The sequence below is a fragment of the Myotis daubentonii genome, chromosome 1, assembly GCF_963259705.1.
Source record: "Myotis daubentonii chromosome 1, mMyoDau2.1, whole genome shotgun sequence".
NCBI lineage: Eukaryota > Metazoa > Chordata > Mammalia > Chiroptera > Vespertilionidae > Myotis > Myotis daubentonii.
Window position 1 is genome coordinate 44,846,301 of NC_081840.1, and position 22,526 is coordinate 44,868,826.

Here is a 22,526-nt window from a genome sequence, read left to right on the forward strand (position 1 = left end):
ACTAACTGCCAATACATTAAACACAGCCCTGTGGTCCATGGGACATGTAAACACTCTGTAAGCATGTAACAGGGAACCTGCAGGTTACATGGAGCCAACAAGCACCATGTAACCAATAGGAATCACATGTAACTAACCACAGCATCACTCAGTATAACAAACCCCCACACCCTGTGTGCAACCAGTTGGTACCAAGCCATGTGATCATATAATCATGTGTAACCTTGTCACATAACTATGTATACCATGTAGCCACTTTTGCCACATGTTAACACATGTAATCAAAATACTACACCACAAACCACCAACCACTGCAGTAGGTTACCAATACCATGTATGCAATCAGCACATTAGAGAGTAGCCACTATTACTCAGGTAACCAGCTAATGTCCTTGTACCTGGACATGCCACACGTCATCAGTGCACAACCATTTATTATAATCACAACTAATGCAAGGGATGCGGGACCCAAACATCAGCCACAGTTAGTGTTCTCGTTAACAGCGAGTCCTGTGGGCCTTCCCTCTCAGCTCCGAGCAGAACCCTGGGCTGGTGGCAAGATGTCATCTTACAGGCCCTTGGGCAAGGATGTCTCAGAACACATGTGTAGTAAGCCCTGCTGGTGTACCAGGACCCATGCCTGGCAGAGTGGGAGGTTCAGAAATGAGGAAGAACAGCCTCAAGGACCACAATGTTTGACAGGCTCATGCTGCCCATACCTCCTGACACCCATCTATGTATATACACACAATAGCAGGCCCAGACTCCTGGCTTCCTGTAACACCCCTCCTGCCAGGAACATGGACAGGAGCAGTTTTTATATTCCAGGCCTCTGCCCTAGAGCTCGGGGAAACCTTTCTCCGTGTCTGCTCCACAGAACTGACAGCAATGCAGCTTGAACCCCCTAGACCAGATACTGTACAACCAAGGATAACCACTGTCAAGCCAGCACTCCAAGGCCACACACCTCTGATTTTCCAAATGGGAGTGCTGCACACAGGATGCCTTGAGGCCTATATGCAAGACTGTGGCCATCAGCCCCATACACAGCCCTATAGCTCAGATCCCCATTCCCAGCTTCAGCTTTAGGCTTATCCGAGGAACTGAAAGCTAAGGGAAGGGAATCGCATTTCCCAGGAGGAGGCCCTTGATTAACTAGAGCCACATTATCAAGGCTGCAGCAAGTAAGAGACAGAGGATGCCAGGGATGACAAGGTCCTTTGTGGCTATGTCATTCTCGGTCTCATTCTAATAGAAAAGTGTCAGCCACTTTCAGTAAAGTGCTGGAGTTCCTGCAGAGCAGCCCACTGATTAACTCTCTGGCTCACCTTACCCCAGGGTCCAAAGTGGCTCTGTGTGGTCCAAGACCCCTCAGCCTGGCAGATAAGACATAGGTAGCAAAAGCAGGCACCTGTGATGAAATAATATGCATATGGGTCCCAGAGCTGAGACCCTCTGAATTGTAGACCCAGCTCTGCCACAGACTCCTTGTGTAACCAAGTGCAGGACCCACAAGCAGGACCTGTAAAATGAGGATAACCATCTTTACCTCATGCGGCTCTGAAAATGCAGGAAGAGGAAAGATTATACCATAAGGACATCGTACCCTGAGGCTTTCCTTCCCTTGGTCATATGAAAGGGAGACTCTCACACTCAGTCCCAGTCTAGTGGCCGAGGTGCCAGTGATGTTGCAGGCGGCCTCAGCACCATCCTGTGGGAAGATGGCCTCATGTTGCAGGTGAAGAGTGCCAGAGCACACCTACTTCCCCTGTCAGGATCAGCTTGCTTCAGACAGGTTCTCTGCCCTTGGGAGGACCTTCCCCTGCCCTCCTTTTCCCCCAAAGACCTGGAAACCCTACAGCTTCAGCCAGACAGCTTAAATGGGTGTATGCTCTGCTCTGCTGCCATCAGCCACACCAAGGAGGCCTCTCACAGAACACCTAGCTCTCCCTTTCCCTCAACACTAGGACATAGGTGGGTGCACAAGGCTGGGAAGAGTGAAGTCTGGGCAGGGGGCACCTCTAGGCACTAGGTATTAACCGGCTCTCCTACTTTCCAAACAGCTCAGTAACAAGTCCCTTGACAGAGACACAGCAGGCTGGACCCCTTACAGCTATGTGAACGTGTTAGGTCAGTAGTGGTTTGACTATGGTCCCTTGCCATCATGTCCTACCTTGTTCTCCTTCTCTGCACTGAGGGGGGCCCTGTCCTAGCTCTAAGAGAGAAGGTTAGTAGATGAATTCTGAGCATGATTTCCCCAGGGAGAAGGGGGGTGGGGAGGAACCCCAAGTGCCTGTTTCTGACTTATAAGCAAATGAAGCCCAGGACCCTCTTCATTCCTATATTAGGGGGTAGGGAGAGGGTGGCTGTGACCCAGGGAAAGAGATGACTAGAGCCCCAGGTATGGAGATTCCAGATGGAGGCCAAAGATGCACTCACCATCTAGAAAAGGAACCCCTGTCTGACCCAGGCCCTAACAAGGTACCCTTTTCAAGGGTTTTTTCCACTGTTCTAATGGACACCAATTCCTGTAAGGGGTGGGATGGGGGTAGGGGTAGAGGGGGTGGAGAAGCAAGGCCAATGGCCTCAGCTCTACCAAATCCCCAAGGCCCTGCTGGCCCCAGCCCCTTTGGATGCTACACATAGGGGCCCTAATTCCTTCCAGCTTGCCCTACCATGACCTCAGACCCCATCCCCGCCCCTGCCAAACCAGGGCCCTGGGAATAATGGCTCCTCCCTGTCATTCCTCTCACTAGACTCCCATTTCCAGATCAGTGCCCTGGAGGCCAGGTACCCGCCAGAGGACTTCTACATTGAACTTAGACACCTCAGCCACCCCGCTGAGCCACACTCACCAGGTTAGACAACCCCAGCCCTACCCTCTATCCCTAAGACTCTCATACCAGTCCAGACTCAGCACTGGCCCTACCTCCCACTCCTGCCCCTCGCTTGACCCATCCCCATTCATCCAAGAACTCTCCCCATTGAAACCCCCCTCCCTCCAAACATGATTAGTCTACAATCCCAATTCCCTAACAAATGAGACCTGCCTGCTCCCATCATGGTCAGTGGATGTGGACAAACTATGACTGGTATTAGAGGAAGGGGACACAACATAATTGTAATCCCTGCAGTCCACAGAATACAACCCAAAACCACTGAGAAGTGACCTGAGGATGGCAACATCTTTGGGGTTATCTGGGTCATCTGAGTGTGGATGGCAAACAGAAGGCTCTCTCACCCAAAGCCCAATGTCCCCCAGACCCACCAGTGGCCTTGGCTAAGCTCTCCCAGATACTAGGGTAGGGCTGTCCCGTAGGGATCGGAGAAGCTGGGGCAGGATGTGTCAACAAACATCCTCTGTGCTTATGTATTAGGTTTAAATTTGGTAGCCTGGCAAATATGCAGAAAGGATACTTGGAAAGTCAGTCCTGCAATGAAGATTGTGGGTAGAAGTTACAGGAGGTATCACAGGAGCAAGAGCTATGAACGAACAGAGAATGTGGGCTTCCTACAAGTGCCCCTTTAGGGCAGGACCTCAGCACACTGGACAACCTTGGCCTGAGCTCAAGCTCTAGCTGGTTTCTAGAGCTCAAGGGAAACAGCTCTATCAACCCCTGCAGGTCTTTGGGCCCGATAACACTAAATGAAGATTCCCATTCATCTGCTGATTAAGTAGGCATGGGCTGCAGAGACCCTGGACCTGGACCCAGGAGGCTGTATTCTTGGCTATGGGGCTCATGGGCAGTGTCCAGGGCATTTAGTAACCCCACCAATTACACCCCCCCACACACACACACATACACTACCACCCCCCTGTATCTTTTTCCACATTGGAGCATCCTCTGGGCTCAGCCCAGATTTTTCCCTGCTCTGAGATCCCACTCTTCAACCAGTGTAGCCAGAGCCACCACTTAGTCATTTTGGGGTTTTTATCCAACCAGGCTGGTGGCCAATGGGAGAGAATACTTGGAGAGGTCTAGTTGCAACTCAACCTCTCACTTGTTGGTGTGGTCGCAGACAAGTCACTGCCCCTCTTTGGGCCTCTATTTCCTGTTATATGAAAAGGGGAAAGTGAATAGCCTAGCCTCCGTCCCTCAGGGAGGGCAAAGGAAACCCTTGTCTGGTGTAAAGTGCTGACCTAAATGCCAGGGATACAGACTATTGCAGTCATGTTTCTGAAGGGCACAGATACTTACTGGCCAGTAGAATAGCAAACCTGAGAAAACCTTAGACCTGGTTCTGCCCTATCACTCAGTAATGTGTGGAAGGCCGGCAGACAAGAGTAGACTCCTATAAATTCAACTTGGGAACTCTATGTGGAGGAGATATGGGGAGTATCTAAACAGCAACAGGTTGGTTTGTCAGTATCAGAAACTAATGAGTCCAGAGGAGCCAAACTGTAAGCACTTGTTGCATGTCTTGCCTAGTATTGTGTCTTCAATCAAAAGCTGGGGGTGGGGGTAGGGTGTGGAAATGGCTCCGACTTTGAGCCAGTGTCATTACTGCTCCAACCTAAAAATGCCAGACAATTTCTTTTCTGGGATCAACAGCTGCAAAGAACCTGAGCTTGGTTCCTGAATGTCCTGTATGGCTTGAGCTCAGGACCATGCACTGAGGGAGCCTAGGAGAAATTGTGACAACTGAAAGGGAGGAAAGAAATCCTTGGGATTGAAAAACACCAATAATACTTTTCAGAAACAGCTCTCAATTAGGTGTAAATGGTCCACCCAAAAAGGAATAACTAAGAAAGCTGACTGTGGATGGGGAATGAGTGTATATCCCATAAAGATGACCTCAGTCACCTGTCCACCTCCCTCTCTGGGTCCCCTCAGTCAAGCTTCTGATCCAGAAGAAGAGAGGCAGGACCAGAGCTGAGAGGTAAGAAACAGTCTTCCACCCTGTTCTAAAATCCAAAAGAACTAGGATTTGGAACAATAAGCACCCTTCCCAAGCTAAAAAATGGTTCTGATTCATTCCTTATCATATATTTTTGGAGCCTAGAACTTCACCTATAGTGACTGTAGGTGGCATCAGAACTGTCTTTGATGCCTCCTGTAAAACATTCCTCTCAGAATGAAGGTTAAAGAGGAGGAATGCTGAATATGCCAGGGGGCGCTGTAGCTCACCATTAATGCTTATGAGCCTTTTAAGAATTACCATATGGCCAAAAAGATTTAGAGTAAAAGTAAACCCAGAACAATTTTCTAGCATTAAAGAACTATTTACTTTCTGTGTAGGGGAGAAAGAGAAAAAGGCAAACAAAATATTGAAACCTATACATGCAGTCCAAGTAAACCTCACACACACCCGTATTTTTCTTCCCTTATACTCTTTTTGCAGGTGCCTGTGAAATGGATAGACGTCAAAACACATACATTATGGACAAAGGCTTCAAAGGTAGAGTATCCAATCCTGACGTCCCATTAGAAAGGGCTTAGCAAGATAAAGAGTACAGATCTGAAATGGCCAGAAATTCTACCAGAGAGAACTGCGCACCTGTTCCCCCCAAGCCCCTTAAAAGTTAAAAGACCACAGGACCTGGGGCTGCTGGGTAGCTCCGCCCAGGAGGAGCAACCATAATAATAAATTCAACTTTCGATCTCAGTTGCACCTGCTTAGCAAATGCTGTGGGTTTTTTATAGATGCCTAATAAATGTCTTTGGAAATGTAGAATGTCATTATCCAACCAATTAGTACGAGTTAAACTGATTAAAAATCGGAAATAAAGTCAATCTACCTGCCCTAGAGGCCTCCTGTCATTGTACTGGTAAGGAACGCCACCCTGCCACCTGCTGGCTTTCTGCGGCACAAGGAAATGAAAATGATACCCTAATGATGAATGGCACTCCACCCTCAAGAAATCTCTGCCCCAAGAGCAGGGACACCAGGACTAATCCCAACACATAGGAACTCAAGTCGGGTCGTCCTTCTAGGAAGTCTTTGAGTAAAGCCACGATGAAAGGTCAGGTCCTGTTCCTGGGCTTAGGCTGAGGTTTAAATGACAGAAGGTGTGAAATAGGTGGCTTTGGAACCATGTCACTTGCTATTCTGTTACTTATTAACTGAGACCTTAGACTGTGAGCTCCCCAAGGCCCAGTTTCCTCATCTACAGGGTTGGGATAATTATGCCTATCGTCCTGTTGTCTAGTAAGGCTGTCATAGTATTCAATAAAATCTCAGATGGGAAGTGTTTTTGCATATTGTAAAGGATTGTACTATTGTAACAAGGCTGTCCTTTTGTCTCTGAGGTCTATTTAAGAGTCTCAGCCAAACCAAGTTAGAGATGACTGACAGCAGAGGTCCCAATGGATATCGTAAATCTAGCTGTGCACTAGAATCACCTGAAAAGCTTGCTAAAACTACAGATGTTCATACCCCATCTCCGCAAGATTGTGATGCTGTAGACCTAAAGTGGGGCCCTGGGATCTGCATTGGCACAGAGCATCTCAGGGTATTCCTATGCAGCAATAACCCAACTAACACTTAGAAACCACTGATTTAGACTGACCCAGATTTCCTGGATTACTGTTCTGGTTTATCCAACTCGACCTTAGACACACCCAAAGACACAACCATTTCCTAACGAAGGAGAGCTAGTCATCTATAGCCCTTGGTAAGGTAGCTATTAGAAATGGGGTGAGCTAAGGGTGGGTGGTGGTGGTGAGAAGTGCGCTCTGAGCAAGAGACAGGAAGGGCAAGTCTCCATCAGCATGTTAGAGTGCACTCTGCTCAAGAGAATCATCTGGAGACAGGAGGTTATCCCTAGGCTCCTGGCCAGCGAGCGAACAGTCCCTTGGGAGCATTATTCTGGCAATTTTCTGTGAGTTTTGACTTAAACTATCCCAATGAAGGCAAGCACCATTACAGCAGCTTCCCCTTTTAATACAGAAAAGACAGCTCTACTGCTTTAGCACTGTGAACTGAGACCTGTTTCTTTCTCAAATAGGCATGAGGTTTGGACAGAAATATTATTAAGGGCCTTTCCAGCTCTAAGAATATGAGTTACTGAATCGTAAATACGCTCAAGACAGGCCCAGACACCTCAACAAATGAGCACACAACTTTGCTATGCACTGTGTTGTCCTGCCCATTGTGATTAGAGCTACTTTCAGACTTGCAACCATGAATATAAAACAACGCTAAGGAGAGCACTGTCTCTGCTTCAGTGTCATTCATTCCTGTTTTGTGGTCATATATCTGAGCCTCTGAGTGCAGATTTTGTTTCACCACTGTGGCTACAATCGTCCTTTAACTTAGAGAGAAAAGAGGGCTGTGTAGGCAAATGTACCAGCATGTGTTGGGGACCAACATATCTGAACAAGAGAATTCAAAGAGGAAAATGGAATGTCCCACTTCAAAACTTTACAGAAGTACTTATCAAAGACATGGAACAAACCCACAATAACTGGCTGACCTCCTAAATAAATACTTACTAAACTAGTTTGTACCAGGAATGAACTTATTTCCTAAACCTACTGGACCAAACAATTAAGAGTGAAGAGTCTTTAAGTATTCTCTGCACTCACCCTTTGCACAATGATTTGGCAACAAACAACCTCATGTTCAATTCCTTGTCTATCAGGCATTTCAAACTGCTGTAGAAGAAATCTTCCCCAGTACCCTCCATCACCTTCATGATCCTGAAATCCTGGATTCCACCGTTGCTGCCATTTTTCCCACCTTATGCCCTTTGGTAATCTAACCAAGTCTATTCTTGGAGTTGCCTTGGGTTCCAAGGTAGTTAGGAGCCCACTGATATCCTGAAAACTTTTTTCAACTACTGTGGTTCTCCTGACTGATATCTTCCCTTTCCTCTCCCCATATCCTTGTCTCTCAATCCAGAGAAGATGCTAACTTCAGGCCCAGAAAAAGGCAGTGTGGCCTTCTAATAATAGTAGTCAGCTAAGATGGGATCTAAGGTTTTCCCCAACAGTAAAATATTGGCCTTAGCTAGATGTTATTTGAACCTAAAGCCCTGGTAAATTCAGATCCCACTTACAAGGTGGCCTTGGAAAGTCACTTCCCCTTCTGGTTTGCTGCTCCCTTTTACAAATTAAGATGTCTACATTAGATTTTAGAGTTCCCTCTGCCTCCCATAGTATATGGCTGTGTGTGATTTTTGAGAGGTAGAAACTAGCTGAGAGCAAATGCTAGGGCATTATTGGGCTAACCCTTTAATATTGATAGTAATTACAGGCCTTGGAGGAGTGACTGAGCTTGGGTAGCCTTGGTTGATGCTTCCCCTTTCTTAGTAAAATGCCCTGAAGTGCAGGGACTGGCCTTGGGGAGGGGCGGAAGGGTGGAACTCTAAAAGGATGAGGAAATACCTTAGAGCAGCTGGTTCTTCTTCCCCTTGTCCAGCCCTCTCTCCCTCATCTCCCTCCCTCTGGGCAGGCAGGTAGATGACTCAGCTGGAGAAGAGAGCAGCTTCCCGCTTGCCTAGATGTCCCCCAACTACCAGTTCCAGAATCCAGATTATTCCATAACTCAATGCCTTCCCCTACCACCTCACTTTACCTACCTACCTACACACACACACACACACACGCACACGCGCGCACGCATACACTCACATTTCATCCTTTTCTTTACTGCTGACCTCTTTATGGAAAATACAGCTTCCCCCTGACACTAATCACCTCCCCCACAACCCCAACTTCTCTTTTATCCATTTAGGTGTGTCCCCTGCTGCAGATCAATTTATTCCCCCAAACTTGAAACAGCCATGACTTTTCTGGTGGAAATGAAAAGAGGGGCACTATTGCCTGGCTGGGCTCTATTAGGCATTGAGCTAGAGCTCCATGGCTCTCCCACTGCCAAGGCTCTCCTCACTGAGCACACTGCCTTATCCCTGAATCAGTCAAGGGATATCCACGAAAAGCTTAGAGCTTGGCCTTTCTCTTTCAGCAGGGCTTGGCCGTATAGATAAAAGGTGTCCCCTGAAGGTAAGGTGAAGCTGCTGCAGATATACTTTTCATTTAGTACAGATATCGGAGAAGAGCACAGGAGCACAAGGAAACTGATAGAAGAGAAAAACACCTTGATTGGGTATCAGAGAAGACAGGGGTTGAGTCTTAACTACTTACATTAAGCAAACTTTATGAGTTTCAGTTTCCACGTTACTAGAGTAGTAATACTAGTCCTTCCTGCCCAGCCTCCTTCACAGATATAACAAGTTTCAAATGACTAACCCGAAATACTAGTTTTAAGTGCCACACAAAGCGAGCTATCGATATTCCTTAAGTTCTAGAACAGTGGTCGCCAACCTTTCGAACCTTACGGACCACCAGTGGTCCTCGGACCACCGGTTGGCGACCGCTGATCCAAAGATTTCCTTAAACCAGTGGTCGCCAACCTTTTGGACCTCACGGACTATCGGTGGTCCACGGACCACACCGGTTGGCGAACTGTTCTAGAAAATGTGCAACTGAGGCAGCTGCCAAACAAAGTAAATGGATGTATTTGGGAGGACAGGAGGGGTGAGCTGTTAGGACTTCTCTCAGCAGACAGCCCTTCTTTAAGCAATTCCAATCCTCAGCTTCCAAACAAGCCACTGAGGCACACTGCCTTACTACCTGGCTGGTAAGTTCAGAACACCCAAAGTGGGATCAATGAGCCATACTACCAGGGTTCCTGGATTTAGCCCCTCTCCCAGTTGGAAGAAACAAAGTACTCACTAGAAGCAGGTCGTGGTACAGGACCCATAGGTACCCCTTCCCCACTGAGCCTCAACAGCAGCTGGGACAATGCAGCCTCCCTTTAGTCCTTGCTGGGGCTGGCTGGGCCTGCTCAAGAATGTTTTCTCCTTCTGTCTAGGGTTTTATACTAGAAAGAGGCCATAATCTAAGATGGAGCCAAGACAATATCCCTCTCCACTGTGGGCTAAGTTGTGATGGAAAAGTGCTCTGGGCCTGGTTCTAGAGCTTGCTTTGCTACTGATTAGCAGTATGACCCTAGAGAAGTCACTTCCCCATATGAAGCCTCAATTTCCTCATAAGCAATGGGGGGAGTGGCGAGAATCATATTATTGCTCTACCTACACCACAGGGTGTTATGAACACTTGAAGGAACTAATAGGTCAATGTACTTTTGTACAAGATTGAAGAAATGCTACCTGCTGAAACAGACATCAACTCTACCCCAACAGAAAAGTAAATCCCCTCACAATCACCATTAGGGAAGAAAAGACTACTTGTGGTAACATATACCTCAACTACTTCAGCCACATGGCATGTTCTGTTCTGTTCTCACTGTACAAAGGTTCATCTAGTCACCCCTAGAGTTACAAGATCACTTTCCCTTTACATTTCCATCAATTTCACAAGTTGGAAGCAGAAAGCAGAGATAAATAGCAACACAAATGTAATTTGTGATAGTTCTAGAGAAGGATCATCCAAGAATATCACCACCTGCTACCACTTGTAGAAATTTAGAATTGAAAGGCGATTTAGATCACTCTCGACTTTCAAGCCCCTCCAACTCAGTGCTTGTTTCTAGACGCGCCCTCCGCCCTCCCCCCCACCCCCGCCCCCACCTCCAAGGCTGGCAGAGCCTCAGACAGATGAGGACCAGAACTGCCAGGTCACAGAGAGTAAGAGTAATAAAAACCTGATCACTTGGGACAATCTACAAGAGGCAGTGATCACCTCCAAAAGGGGAATGAGGTAGAGACTGAAGGAAGGGCTCCCCTTTCCTCGTGTAACTCCATCACAAAGTGAACTTTCTCTAGTGGAGCTAGTTACCTGGCTTTTTATTGGGAAACTAGTTTGTATCTCTTTACCCTAACATTCCTTGAAGTATGGAGGATGATGCATGCCTGAGGGGTGGCAGGAGAGGAAGCATGAGTTCCCCTAGTATCAGAGAAAATTATTATTAAAATAGGTTTCATTTAGCATTCACAAGAACTGAGGTAAATGACCCCAGAGCAGGGGTCCTCAAACTTTTTAAACAGGGGGCCAGTTCACTGTCCCTCAGACCGTTGGAGGGCCGGACTATAGTTTTAAAAAAACTATGAACAAATTCCTATGCACACTGCACATATCTTATTTTGAAGTAAAAAAAAAAAAAAACCCACAAAAACCGGGAACAAATACAATATTTGTATTTGCATGTGGCCCACGAGCCTTAGTTTGAGGACCCCTGCCCCAGAGAATACATTGCAGACTTGCGAGAAAATAGGAACTTTCCAAAGGCTAGCTGAAGACCCAGGTGTTTCTGAGACCTCTATTACACTTCTATCTGCCCCACCTCTGATCACAAGCTTCTCAGAGAACAGGGATGCAGCCAATTTGCTGCTGAAAGGATACCAAATTGCTAGCACCTGTGCCAAAACACACACACACACACACACACAACTTCTTCTGAACCTAAGCATCTTAATCATCAGAACAAATTCAGAAAGAATGGTATTATAGAAAACGCACAGCCAAGAAGTCCCAAGGCATAGATTTAAGTATTGGCACTGCCACTTATGAGCTGTGTGACCTTAGCCAAGACATTCCATCTCTCTCTGGGCCTTCATCCTATAAAATGCAAACTATCAACTATCCTTGCAGGATTTTGTAAACATTAAATAATAGCTGTGAAAGTACATTATGAGTATCTTAAATTAATCTCTCTGGTGCTATACCTGACTACTAAAAACAAAAATGTTCCTATCCCTCCAAAAACATAAGTTTTTTTAGGAAAAGAACTCTGCCTACTTATTAAGTACGTTGAATGCTTTCCTAAGTAAATCTTGGACTGTCACAGGCTTTTACAGCTCCAGGATCCCGAAAGCACATGAACTTGACTGCAGTCTGTTTCTGGTATTTAAACTAAGTCTTATGTTCCTGCTTATACTAAGAAATCTCTCTTGCCTTGCAGATTACATGAAAGAATCCGTGTGCAGTTCTAGCACTTGTTCCTTGAACAGCAGTGAAAACCCTTACGCCACAATTAAGGACCCACCCATCCTCACCTGCAAGCTTCCAGAAAGCAGCTATGTAGAAATGAAGTCACCTGTGCACAGGGGGTCTCCGTACACAGATGTGCCATCCTTGTCGACATCTAATAAAAATATATATGAAGTTGGTAGGTGTCTCAAATAAGTAACTTAGCAAAATCAGGGCAATAGTGCAGCATCTGAAATAAAAACAACCCCTCTCTACTCACCCTGTCTTGAAAACACACTTTTTTTTTTTTGCTTTTTAAGGAATCCAAGGCGAACTGAACTGCCTTCCCCAGGACTACCCTCCTCTCTCATGCAGAAAATCAAATTCTTGTGCCAACTCTGCTTTAAAAAAAGAAACATACCAGGACTAGTATGATGCAGAATACTGGGGGTGGGGAGTGGGTACACACACATACACCTCAACTGATTGTTGATACAAATCCCAGTTTAAAAAAGAAAACAATCAGAACAGAATATTTATTAACTTTCTAAATCACCACCTTCTATTTTCTCCCAGTTTAACCCATGTTCCTGGGCTCAGTGCTAAGAATAGCAGTGAAAACCTTACGCCACAATTAAGGACCCACCCATTCTAAATATTCTCAATATTTAAGACATTCTAAATCTCTGGTTTTGACCAAGCTTTGGATGGGATTCTGACAGCACACTCACTTATGTTTTCCATCTCTTAGCATTAGTCCTAACCCTCATATTTATCACAGATTTATAAATCCCTGGCTTCTCTCACCACCCAGTTAAATAGAACTCTCTTCCCCCCAACATGACAACCAAAGCTAATCTGTTCTCTGAACTCATTTTTCACTATATTCCTTAGAGCCCACAGTCAGTGTGGTCCAAGAAGGCCGTGGTCCCAACTCCAGCTATATCCAGAATCCATACGACCTACCTAGGAACAGCCATATTCCTGGTCATTATGACCTCCTCCCAGAAAGACTGAGTCCTGCCAATGAGCCCTCCCAGGACAAGCAGTCTTAAGAGGGAAAAGCTTCTCTCTTGCAATGTGCTCTGCTGAATATTCTCTGACTCTGAAAGAAGACAATCCCCTCACCTGAAATAATGGTACAGACTGACTTCAGCTGCATGTTAGTTATTACTTTCACCTGGAACTAAAGAAGAGCTTCCAAGTGGGACTGGGGTAATTGCTCAAAAGGTCTGTTTGCAAAGGTAAATCCTACCACCCACCCAACCCCCAACTCCAAAAGACCTGGATTACATGATCTTTTAAAACATTTAAGATACAGCTACTCATCAACATCAGCTAAATATAGCTAACTATATTTATTTATATATTTAATTATCTGAAACATGATGCTTAAAGAGCATGTAGAATAGGTTTTATAAACCTTCCTAGGAGGAAAGGGGGCCTGGGGAGGGGAGAGGATTAATTTAAAATACCTAAAATGTACTAGTATATGTACTTTTCGTTGCTGTTACCATCAACATCTGTTTGATTACCTAAGATAATTATTACATAGACAAAAACTGTGCTAATATCAATCCTAAAGTACCTGTACATATATGTCTGGTCTATCAAATTACAGTGGCCAAGATTACAGATTATTATGTACTCTAATGCTAACAACTTCAATTTTTTAAAATAAGATTTAAATAAATACAAATTATGTGTAGCACTGAACCTGGCTTAACATCTCAGATGAGAAATTAGAATCCATTCTTCTCTTATTAGCACCAAGTTTATCAGGATGCTCAAGAACCTGCATTTTGCTATCTAAAATAGTATTATCTTCCGTGGTAATAGATGAAGCCTTTCTCTAAGAGTCAATTTCAGTTTAAAGAACATTTTAAGAATGAACCAGAGTTTGTGAGTTCAGCTATATGCAACCAATAAAACTGAAAGCTAAAATAATAATAATACATAAATACAAATTAACTTTCCCTCTTCTGCCCCTGCTGGTAGTAGAAGAAAAATGTTTTCAAAGCTCAATAGTCTCTTTCAGTCTACAACAGTATTTCTGGCCAGTTTTGACCAAATCTTGCCAATTCAAAGTTCCAGAACATTGCCAACTCAGCCCTGGCCTTGTCGTATCTCCTTGGTCGCCCAACACCTGAGTCATCCCATGGGAAATAAAACTGTGATGCTTTAAGCAAGCAGTCACAGGCTGGTAAGAATTAAATCCCTAAAAATGGCTATTTAGCATCTCATCAAGTTTATTTGGTTGGCATTCCTTGACTCAGAAGAGTACTTGCTTTCAAGCATTTCTTCATAAATCTAGAGCTGGATATAATATGGAACTAGAAGTGTAGAGCAGGGATGGGGAACCCTTTTTCTGCCAAGGGCCATTTAGATAATTATAACATCATTTGCAGGCCATACAAAATTATCAACTTAAAATTAGCCTGTTATATTTGGTCAAACATTTAATTAACTCACCACTAATGCCTGGGCAGGGCCAGAACAAATGATTTCTCAGACCTTATACGGCCCACAAATCAGACATTCCCCACCCCTGGTATAGAGGAAATTAAACAAAAGAGGATATATCAAGTTAAAATTGCTTAAAGTACATTATGCTTTCTGATGGAATTAAATTGAAATGATGAAAGAATGGACTATAATCAGCTGTTATAAGGATGCAAAAACTTTATAGTAAACAGCACATAAGGACATGAAGACCTTTTACTTTCTACCTTAAACCCACCACCTGCTGAGATGGCCATCACTGAATTACAATGAGCTAATGCTCCAGATCCCAGTATTCAGACATATCTATACCTTCCATTACTAATGAACATAGGTAAATAGGCTCAGATGAGTCTAAATGGAGTCAGCCCCCAGGCCTTAAAGGGGACCTCCTCACAAGAATGAAAGACTGAAAGGGAAAACCATGAAAACTAATGGGCACCCCTATACCCACTCCATTCTCTGATAATAGTTCTGCCAGTAAAAATACTTCCAAAAGGGTATACAGAAGAGGAAGTACATGACTGCAAAGCTGGAATAGCTGCTACAGGAAGTGTGGGAGTTCTGAAGTCCTTGATACAAATTGGAAGTCTGCCATGGAACCCATTAGTTTGGCCAATAATCAGCAAAAGCAAGGACAAAAATGAATAACCCCCCTCCCCCACTTCACTCAAGGCTTAAGCAAATGTTGTTAGGGGGAAATAATCTAATACTTAACATGAATGCTGCATGTGTGCATGGGAGCAAGCAATCAGCAATAGCAAATTTACTTTCCAAAAAATCTTATTAAATATAAATACTAGAAAATTACTTTGTAGACCCAAGTAAATATTTCTCATACATATGTAGAAAAAAATATAGATAAGAGGCTTACCTCAGTATTTCAGGGCAGCAAGTGCTCAATTACCTTTGTGAAGCAAGAACTAAGAATCATGGTGAAGTCAGATCAGCAAGGAGAACTTCATCTCAAACCCAGGTTTTATCTTCTTCCCTTACCCTGCATGTACAGTAACTGCTGCCTGGCAAACTGCAAACAAGCACTATCACTCAAGTTCAAGTTTCACCTCTTTTTTGCCAACTGTCTTCTAGGCAAATTTCAGCAAGAGGTGGCACGGTGGAATTGCTAAAGCACTGGATCAAGAGATTTTTTTGCCTTCTTTGGGCTCTTTTCCCCTGTGTGTAAAGAAAGGAAGAAGCAAACAGGGGTAAGGGAACCCTAAAACCCTTCAACTCTAGCATTCTGATTTTTAAGGAAATGTACCACAAATTAAATCAGGCCATACAGGAAAAGGGAAAGACAGAGGGTGTGATTACTTGATGGTGACAACAGTTGTCTTCACAAACCTAAGAGTTACTGGTAAGAGACATTTCAATCTTATAGAGCAACTGTTAGGAACTTCTGTCTAGCACTGTCACACGTAAGTTCATGGTCAACCTAAGCATGTGCATTTTATTGACAACTTGGAAAGATATGTTCAAGTATTATACAGAAACTAAGTCTTCACTCAAAGTGATGTGCATATAATTCAAATGAATAAAGAAAACAATCATTGTACAACAGCATAAGTGAGACTGATATGGCAATACTTTTTTTAAGCAACGCAGACTTGTAATATATTTGTTCACTGTGCAGAGGGATCATACCTTGTACAAAATAAAATTAATTTCTCAAACTAATTTACAGGAATGCCTACTGTTGTGCTGCAAACCAAAAATGTGTCTAAAATCTACACCTCAGGTTTACCAGTAAAGGTAAAACTAACCTACATTTTGTGTGGTCACTTTAGACTGCTAGATGAGTGAAAATTACCTCCTGGGTGCTTGAACATAAAGTGAAAAAGTTCTATCAAATTTATAACAAGAGAGTCTCTTCCTTTAAAGTAATGAATGGGAACTACATATTCTTAATTCATACCCAAAAATTACTGAAATAGCTCATAAACATTAGTATACTCAAATAGAGAATTTCTCGTTTTCACAAAGATATGGACTCAAAGGCAACTATTACAGCTTGTGCTCAGCTTCAGAGGCACAAAGGTAGTTCTATGGCAGCGGTTGCCAACCTTTCGGACCGGGCGACTGCTGTTCTATGGAATGGGGATAAAGGCAAATATAAGGGCCACCTAATTTGCATAAGAGCAATGAGTAGCTTTCCATTAGAAGTTATCACCTGCTGCTGCTGCAGCCCCCAGTACTATACTCTGGATGCAACTATTTTAGGACCTTTTAAAACATGACCTTGTGACCTAACTAGTAAAGAAGCAGCAGGATTAATTTTATTATAAAATACAGATGCCAGAAAAACAGCTTACTGAATGTGTTTAATGGTATAATTTTAAAATTTCTCCTTCAGACTTTCAAAGGTTTGTACATACTTAAGTCAAATTAAAACATTTCAACTGGTCTGTTTACAAGGCTTATGTGATACTCAAAAAGTACTCCCATTTAATAAAATGTTTAACCAAGAATACATTTTTGCTAGTTTGAGATTAAAACTTGTTCAGAAAAGACCCTCCTCTCCTAACAATGAACAACTCTCAAGGGCTGGACCTTGACATCGTAATAAAAGATAAAACATAATCAAAAATTTTAAGGCTAAAAAGGGCATTTAGTGTTCAAGATTATGACTTAGGAGGCTCAGAATACCACCCAACACCATAAATACTGCAGGTTTTGTACTCAACAGAGAAGATTCAAGAATGATGGATACATGGGGACTCATTATACAATTTATAATTTTGTATAATTAAATATTATTTACATAATTATAATTTTTTATAATTTATAATTTAAAAAATTTTAACCTGAATGGTAATTGTCAAACTATAGCTCCCCAAGCTAAACTAAAATGAGGTGAGCCCCTTCACTCTTTAAGATGGTTTTCCTTATCATCTAACACATGGTTAAAGGTGGGGGATAAATAGTAGGAATATAAATATGAACAAAGCACATTCATTCCCTGTCCTTGTGGATCTTACAATGTAGCAATTACAAAAGAGCAGGAGTAAATGGAGGGCCAGGTGGTTAGTGGACTTGAAGAGCTAGAAAGACCCCGAGCAGTGGTCCAATCCAAACCCACATAAGGTAGATGCTCTGGTCTGTAGCTAGAGTTGTCAGAATCCCTCCTCATTCCAGCTTCTGCCTCCCAAGCCATTGTATGGCCCAGCAGGTAACCCTCCAGAGCCTTGTGTAAGAGAAAACATGGGGACCTAAGATCTTACAAAGTGCTGTTATTTAGGCATCCACTTAAATGTAAACCTAGACCAGTAACAGATTCCTAACATCCTCCTCCAGAACTGCTTTCATATCAAAGATAGCCTACAGAAAAGTGTTGAATCCTGGGGCTTCCCAGACTGTCCTGTTTCAGGCATGACTTTCTATAATATTCTTAAGTCTATATGATGAAATGCTTTGACAGAGAGGCTAGTACAATATAGTCAGAAACTTCTTACAGATAAGGAACCATACCACTTCCCTATAGAGATCTGAGAAGATGGTATGCTGAGAGACTGTAAGTTCTCAGTAGGGGAATGGGTACTAAAAGCAGTACACTTATTCATTGGGATGGGGATAATAAGATCTAAGATCTAATGCCATTAATATCATGTTCTTTAATAATTGGTTCTACCGAATAGCTAGTGCTGTGGATTGACCTACCTTCTTTTAGATTCCTATTAGAAATTTTAAAAAAAATTAAACACAGTATGTTTTTCAAAGTTCTCTCCCAGACATGAGTATCTTTTCAAGTGTATATTTAAAACCAGCAATTTTAATAGTAAAAGCCAAAAAACAAGCAGTTCTCAATTTACAGTTGACATAGCAGCCCATCAAGTGCTCCTCCCTGCATAGCACATATGGTACTTTGATGCATACCATATTGTGAAATTGACAGTCATTTTGCAAATGTTCTGAAAGCTTTCATCTTATTTAATGGAGTTAAGATGAAAATAAAGATAACATTCTAATCAAGTTATGATGATAAAACCAAAATCATCAAGCAAAGTATATACTTCATTTTTACTTATCTATTAAATTTGAATTAAAATGAATTATGTGGCTCTAGTACATGAAGAGAGAGTTCATTCACAGAATTACTAAATTGGAGCTGGGATAAACCCCATAAATAATTTAATCTAGTCCCCTCAATAACTGGAAGGTGAGGCTCAGAAATAAAACGGCTGAAGAGCTGTGGCTAGAATCCACATCTCTGTCACCCAGTCCAGTGCTCTATTATACTTTCTTTTAACTTACAGAATTTGCTTATTTTCTCCTACCTGCCTAGTATCAAGTTCCTTTCAAATAGTCTTTTTTTATCTTCCAATTCAATTTTCAGGGAAATAGATACTTCAATTAAAATTATCTCTGACTAATGGTTTTCCCTTACATAAGTTGTAGTGATATAGCATTTTGTATTGTTTTATCGTTTCCATCAGCTTCCTACAGTTTGGGAAAACACACCATTCTTTAAAACTTTAGAATGACAACTCTACTTTATTTGGCACAGTGTATAGGTGGTAGAAAAGGTGGCAGAAAAGAGATATGGCACCAGCGCAGCCCCAATCAGGAGAAAAACATCAGCCCTGTTCTTTTCAGCTCTAGTCTGTTACGCTAACCCAATAAATGACGTGGTGGGAGAGGATCCTTTCATGGTCTTTGTTCATTTTTTTTCACACAGGGAATGAGTATCATACACAGTCTTTATACAAAATTCATATTTTGTTTTAAATTTTTTTTCAGGCTTATGGTGTTTGTGAAACCAATCTCCATTTTCTCCTTTGTTAAAAGAGCTCCATAAATTGAAACCTAACAGGTTGGAATATGTTCTTAATTATCCACTCAGTCCTTGAATTATTCTGCTTCTGGTACTGGCCAAAATTGCCTAAGTAGTTATTTTGTCTCTTTAGGGTAGATGGAAGAGATAAACACAATAGCTCAAACCACTGAGAGCATTTGTATTTTGTAAACACAAGTCAATAAAAACAAAAATTTAAGATGTTCATTTTCCCAATGATTAAATAAATATGCCTAGATTTAATGGGCAATCCAAACCCTTAAGAAGTTTAACTTTCCTGCAGAACCCTTCAGAACTTAAAAAACCTCTGGCATAATTCACCAGCTAGTATTCCTTAGAATTTAGCATACTCAATGCAATGGCTAAATTTAAAAACTTACTCTTACAGAGTAATAACTCCTATTAGAAAGAAATCATAGATAGCACTTGAGAACATTTACAAAGAACTTTAACAAGTCAAGATGGCTGACTTTTCAGGAGAATATAATAATTATTTTTAAAAATCGAAGTTAAAAAAACTAAAAAGTAGGGTCAAGCAGCAAAATATTTCTACTAAACTGCCTTGGGCCCTAATTGTCATATTTTAAAATTTAATGTTTCTTACTTGAAACAGTTTGTCTCATGAGATACTGTTCAGGATGAAGATACTTGAAATGCAATCAAAGCCATTTTCTATTACTTCTGGTTTCTTGGACGGCTCCCCAAATCCAACCATGCCCACGGCAACATTAAGTCTATACTTGATAAAAATTCAGTTACTTTATCATTTTCAATTCACTACCTATTTTTTTCCTTCTCTTAAATAATTTTGTAAAAAAGTGACTACTAATTTTCAGTAAAATAAGGAGCAATGGAGCCTCTTCCTGAGTCTAGTGACAGGGTTATGTATGAAAGTACAAAGATTAATTACTTCCCTTGTATTTCTGGTAATACTTTTTCCAAGAAAAGTGCAATTGAATTACATGTCTAAAACCAAAGCTGAATTCACACAATGATGCCTCCAACTCCATGTTTACTCTGTAATGCAAGAACCTATAATATCTCATTCATCAGAATCAAATATTCTATGACTATATCCAAAGCAAAGGGAAAATGTAATCTGACAACATAAAGAATAGTCCCCCTATAACTGTTTATTAGAATATGAATATATTCCAAATCAATAACTAAAAAAAAAAAAAGCCAAGTTACAGAGCATGCATAAAATACAAAGTAGTGATTTACAAACAGATAAGTTGTCATACTAATACACTAGAATAAGAAAACCAAAATGACAAACCACAGCAATGCCTTCAGTGTGCCCCACACATCATGAGCATCGCAAAAGACAGGAGATTAACTGTGAAACATAGTAATCTATGCAATCCCACACATATATATATTTTGGGGATATTCCACCATCCTGAATAGAATCACTTCAGTTGACACAACTTTCAGAACACTGCAGAGTAAGTGCTTAATATTATCCACAAGAAAGTAAAACTAAATATTAGTGTGCACATTTGTGAATGAGAAATTAGTTGCTCCATTGATTTCAATAATGTAGTGGAAGAATACTATTTCAGGTCTGTATAATGGCCTAAATGAATTCTATTTAAACTCAAAGTGCTATTTCATCTTAAGTACTAAAAGAATACATGCCGTTAAGTGATACTACTTGAGTAGAAATTAACCTCTCACTGTATTCTTTTGACATACTGAAACCAGATATTTAACTAGACTATATTCCATAATATACTGCAAAACTAAACAATCAGCATTATTAAAAGAATTATCCATGCCTGCTGGTGAATATGGTGATAAAACTAGGTTGCATTTCATTTAATGGAAGGTTTTGAGACAAAAATTACCACTTCACAATTTGATACTAAGAGCATTAAACCAGTTATTGCCTGAGCAATAAAATGCCACCTAATCTACTGCTGGGATATTAGATAAATTAGATGACTTATCATTAAACTTAGGCTGCCTGATCATTCCAACAGAAGCACCTCAGGTAGAACTCCACCAGTCTCTCCAATTCCCAGCCTCCAGAACCCATAACCATAACACAACTGAAAACCACAATACAATCTTCTGTGTTTATTAAGGTAATTCTTGCCCAGAAAAAAAGGTGCCCTCTCGAATCAACTTTGATGCTTACAAAAAGTACATAACCCTATTAAGGCATTTTAGAAAGTGACTTCCAGAATAATGGAAAATTTTCAAGCTCTCAAAATCCTGCTATGCTTATAGGGCAATTCTTAGCTTTGTGGTAATATATAATGCACTGAGAGAAGAGTGCGTGAATTGTAAGCTGCTCTGTGGCAAAATGATAGCTTATTTCTAAAGTCTTCTTAGCTTGATTTGATCAAGACCAACAGGTCTGAGCTTCAAGTGATCAAGTTCTATTATGTCCTACAGTGACAGGTTTCCATGATGAAAAGGAAACAATCATTGAAGAATCCAAACATTCAATTTATTAAACTAAGGCTAGTGAAGCCATAGCATGAAAAAAAGCTGCAGTCATTCGGGACAAATGGATGATTTTATAAAGCTAAAATCAGACTTAAAACACAGAAAATTTGTTAAGTATGAGGAAGTAATAAAACACAAAAGTGACCACAAGAATTACAAATATATTTAAATCTCAGACCTGGGAAATGGACTATACACAGCCTTCTATGGGAGAAGAGAAACGCCTTATATGTTCTGACAGCACTGCACCTTTGGCTTATTTTCAGTGGTTGGTGGAACATGAATAGGAACCACATTGTTGCTTGGAGACATGTCATTTTCACGTCTGTCTGACATTTGCTTCTGGGAAACAATGCGGTATATCTCTGAGTGAGAGGAAAAAAGAAACAGCAATACTCAGTGTTGAACAGACCGATCCAATAGTTGACATAAAAGATACATAAAGGTAGAAGATACATTTGCAGGGAAAACTGCAAATAAACTGAACAGAAAATGCATAAATTTAAAGTTTTATTTTCAAACAGCCACTGATTAGAGTCAACCATTATTTTAACAATTTCCCTTGGATTAAGAAAAACAAAGTTTTTCCATTTCAGAGGGAAAGATTCACCAGTCAATTAATAAATCTTGCTTTAAAGAAATTTCATAGTTTATGGGCTTAGATCTAACTTAAACCATGAGAGCCCTGGCCAGATGGCTCAGTTGGTTGGAGTGTCATCCGTACAACAAAGGTTTGATTCCTGGTCAGGGCACATACCTATGTTGTGGGTTTGATCCCGGGCAAATACATACAAGAGGCAAACAGTTGCTGTTTCTGTTTCTCTCTCTCTCTCTCTCTCTCTCTCTCTCTCTCTCTCTCTCTCTCTCTCTCTCCTTCTCTCCCTCCCTCCCTCCCTCCC

The 22,526-nt window shown here is 41.8% G+C and overlaps 2 protein-coding genes across 7 annotated transcripts in view; one reads left to right on the forward strand and one right to left on the reverse strand.

Annotated features, from left to right (window-relative positions):
- The window catches only part of MEGF11 (multiple EGF like domains 11), a 348,251-nt gene extending 335,320 nt beyond the window's left edge, over window positions 1–12,931 (forward strand). For 2 of the 5 annotated variants that reach the window (XM_059697722.1, XM_059697745.1), the window contains 3 exons: window positions 5,344–5,400; window positions 11,869–12,075; window positions 12,771–12,931. In XM_059697722.1, the coding sequence (XP_059553705.1) occupies window positions 5,344–5,400; window positions 11,869–12,075; window positions 12,771–12,931 (425 nt within the window). Of the gene's footprint in view, window positions 1–2,063; window positions 2,131–2,756; window positions 2,859–5,343; window positions 5,401–11,868; window positions 12,077–12,770 lie in introns of those variants that run through there. The other 3 variants (XM_059697712.1, XR_009453016.1, XM_059697736.1) reach the window with 3 other exon arrangements.
- An 8,675-nt stretch (window positions 12,932–21,606) lies between these two features.
- RAB11A (RAB11A, member RAS oncogene family) overlaps window positions 21,607–22,526 on the reverse strand; it is a 17,485-nt gene continuing 16,565 nt past the window's right edge. For both annotated transcript variants that reach the window (XM_059697764.1, XM_059697758.1), the window contains one exon: window positions 21,607–21,992. In XM_059697764.1, coding sequence (XP_059553747.1) covers window positions 21,853–21,992 — 140 coding nt within the window. In that variant the 3' untranslated portion in view covers window positions 21,607–21,852. The remainder of the gene's footprint in view (window positions 21,993–22,526) is intronic.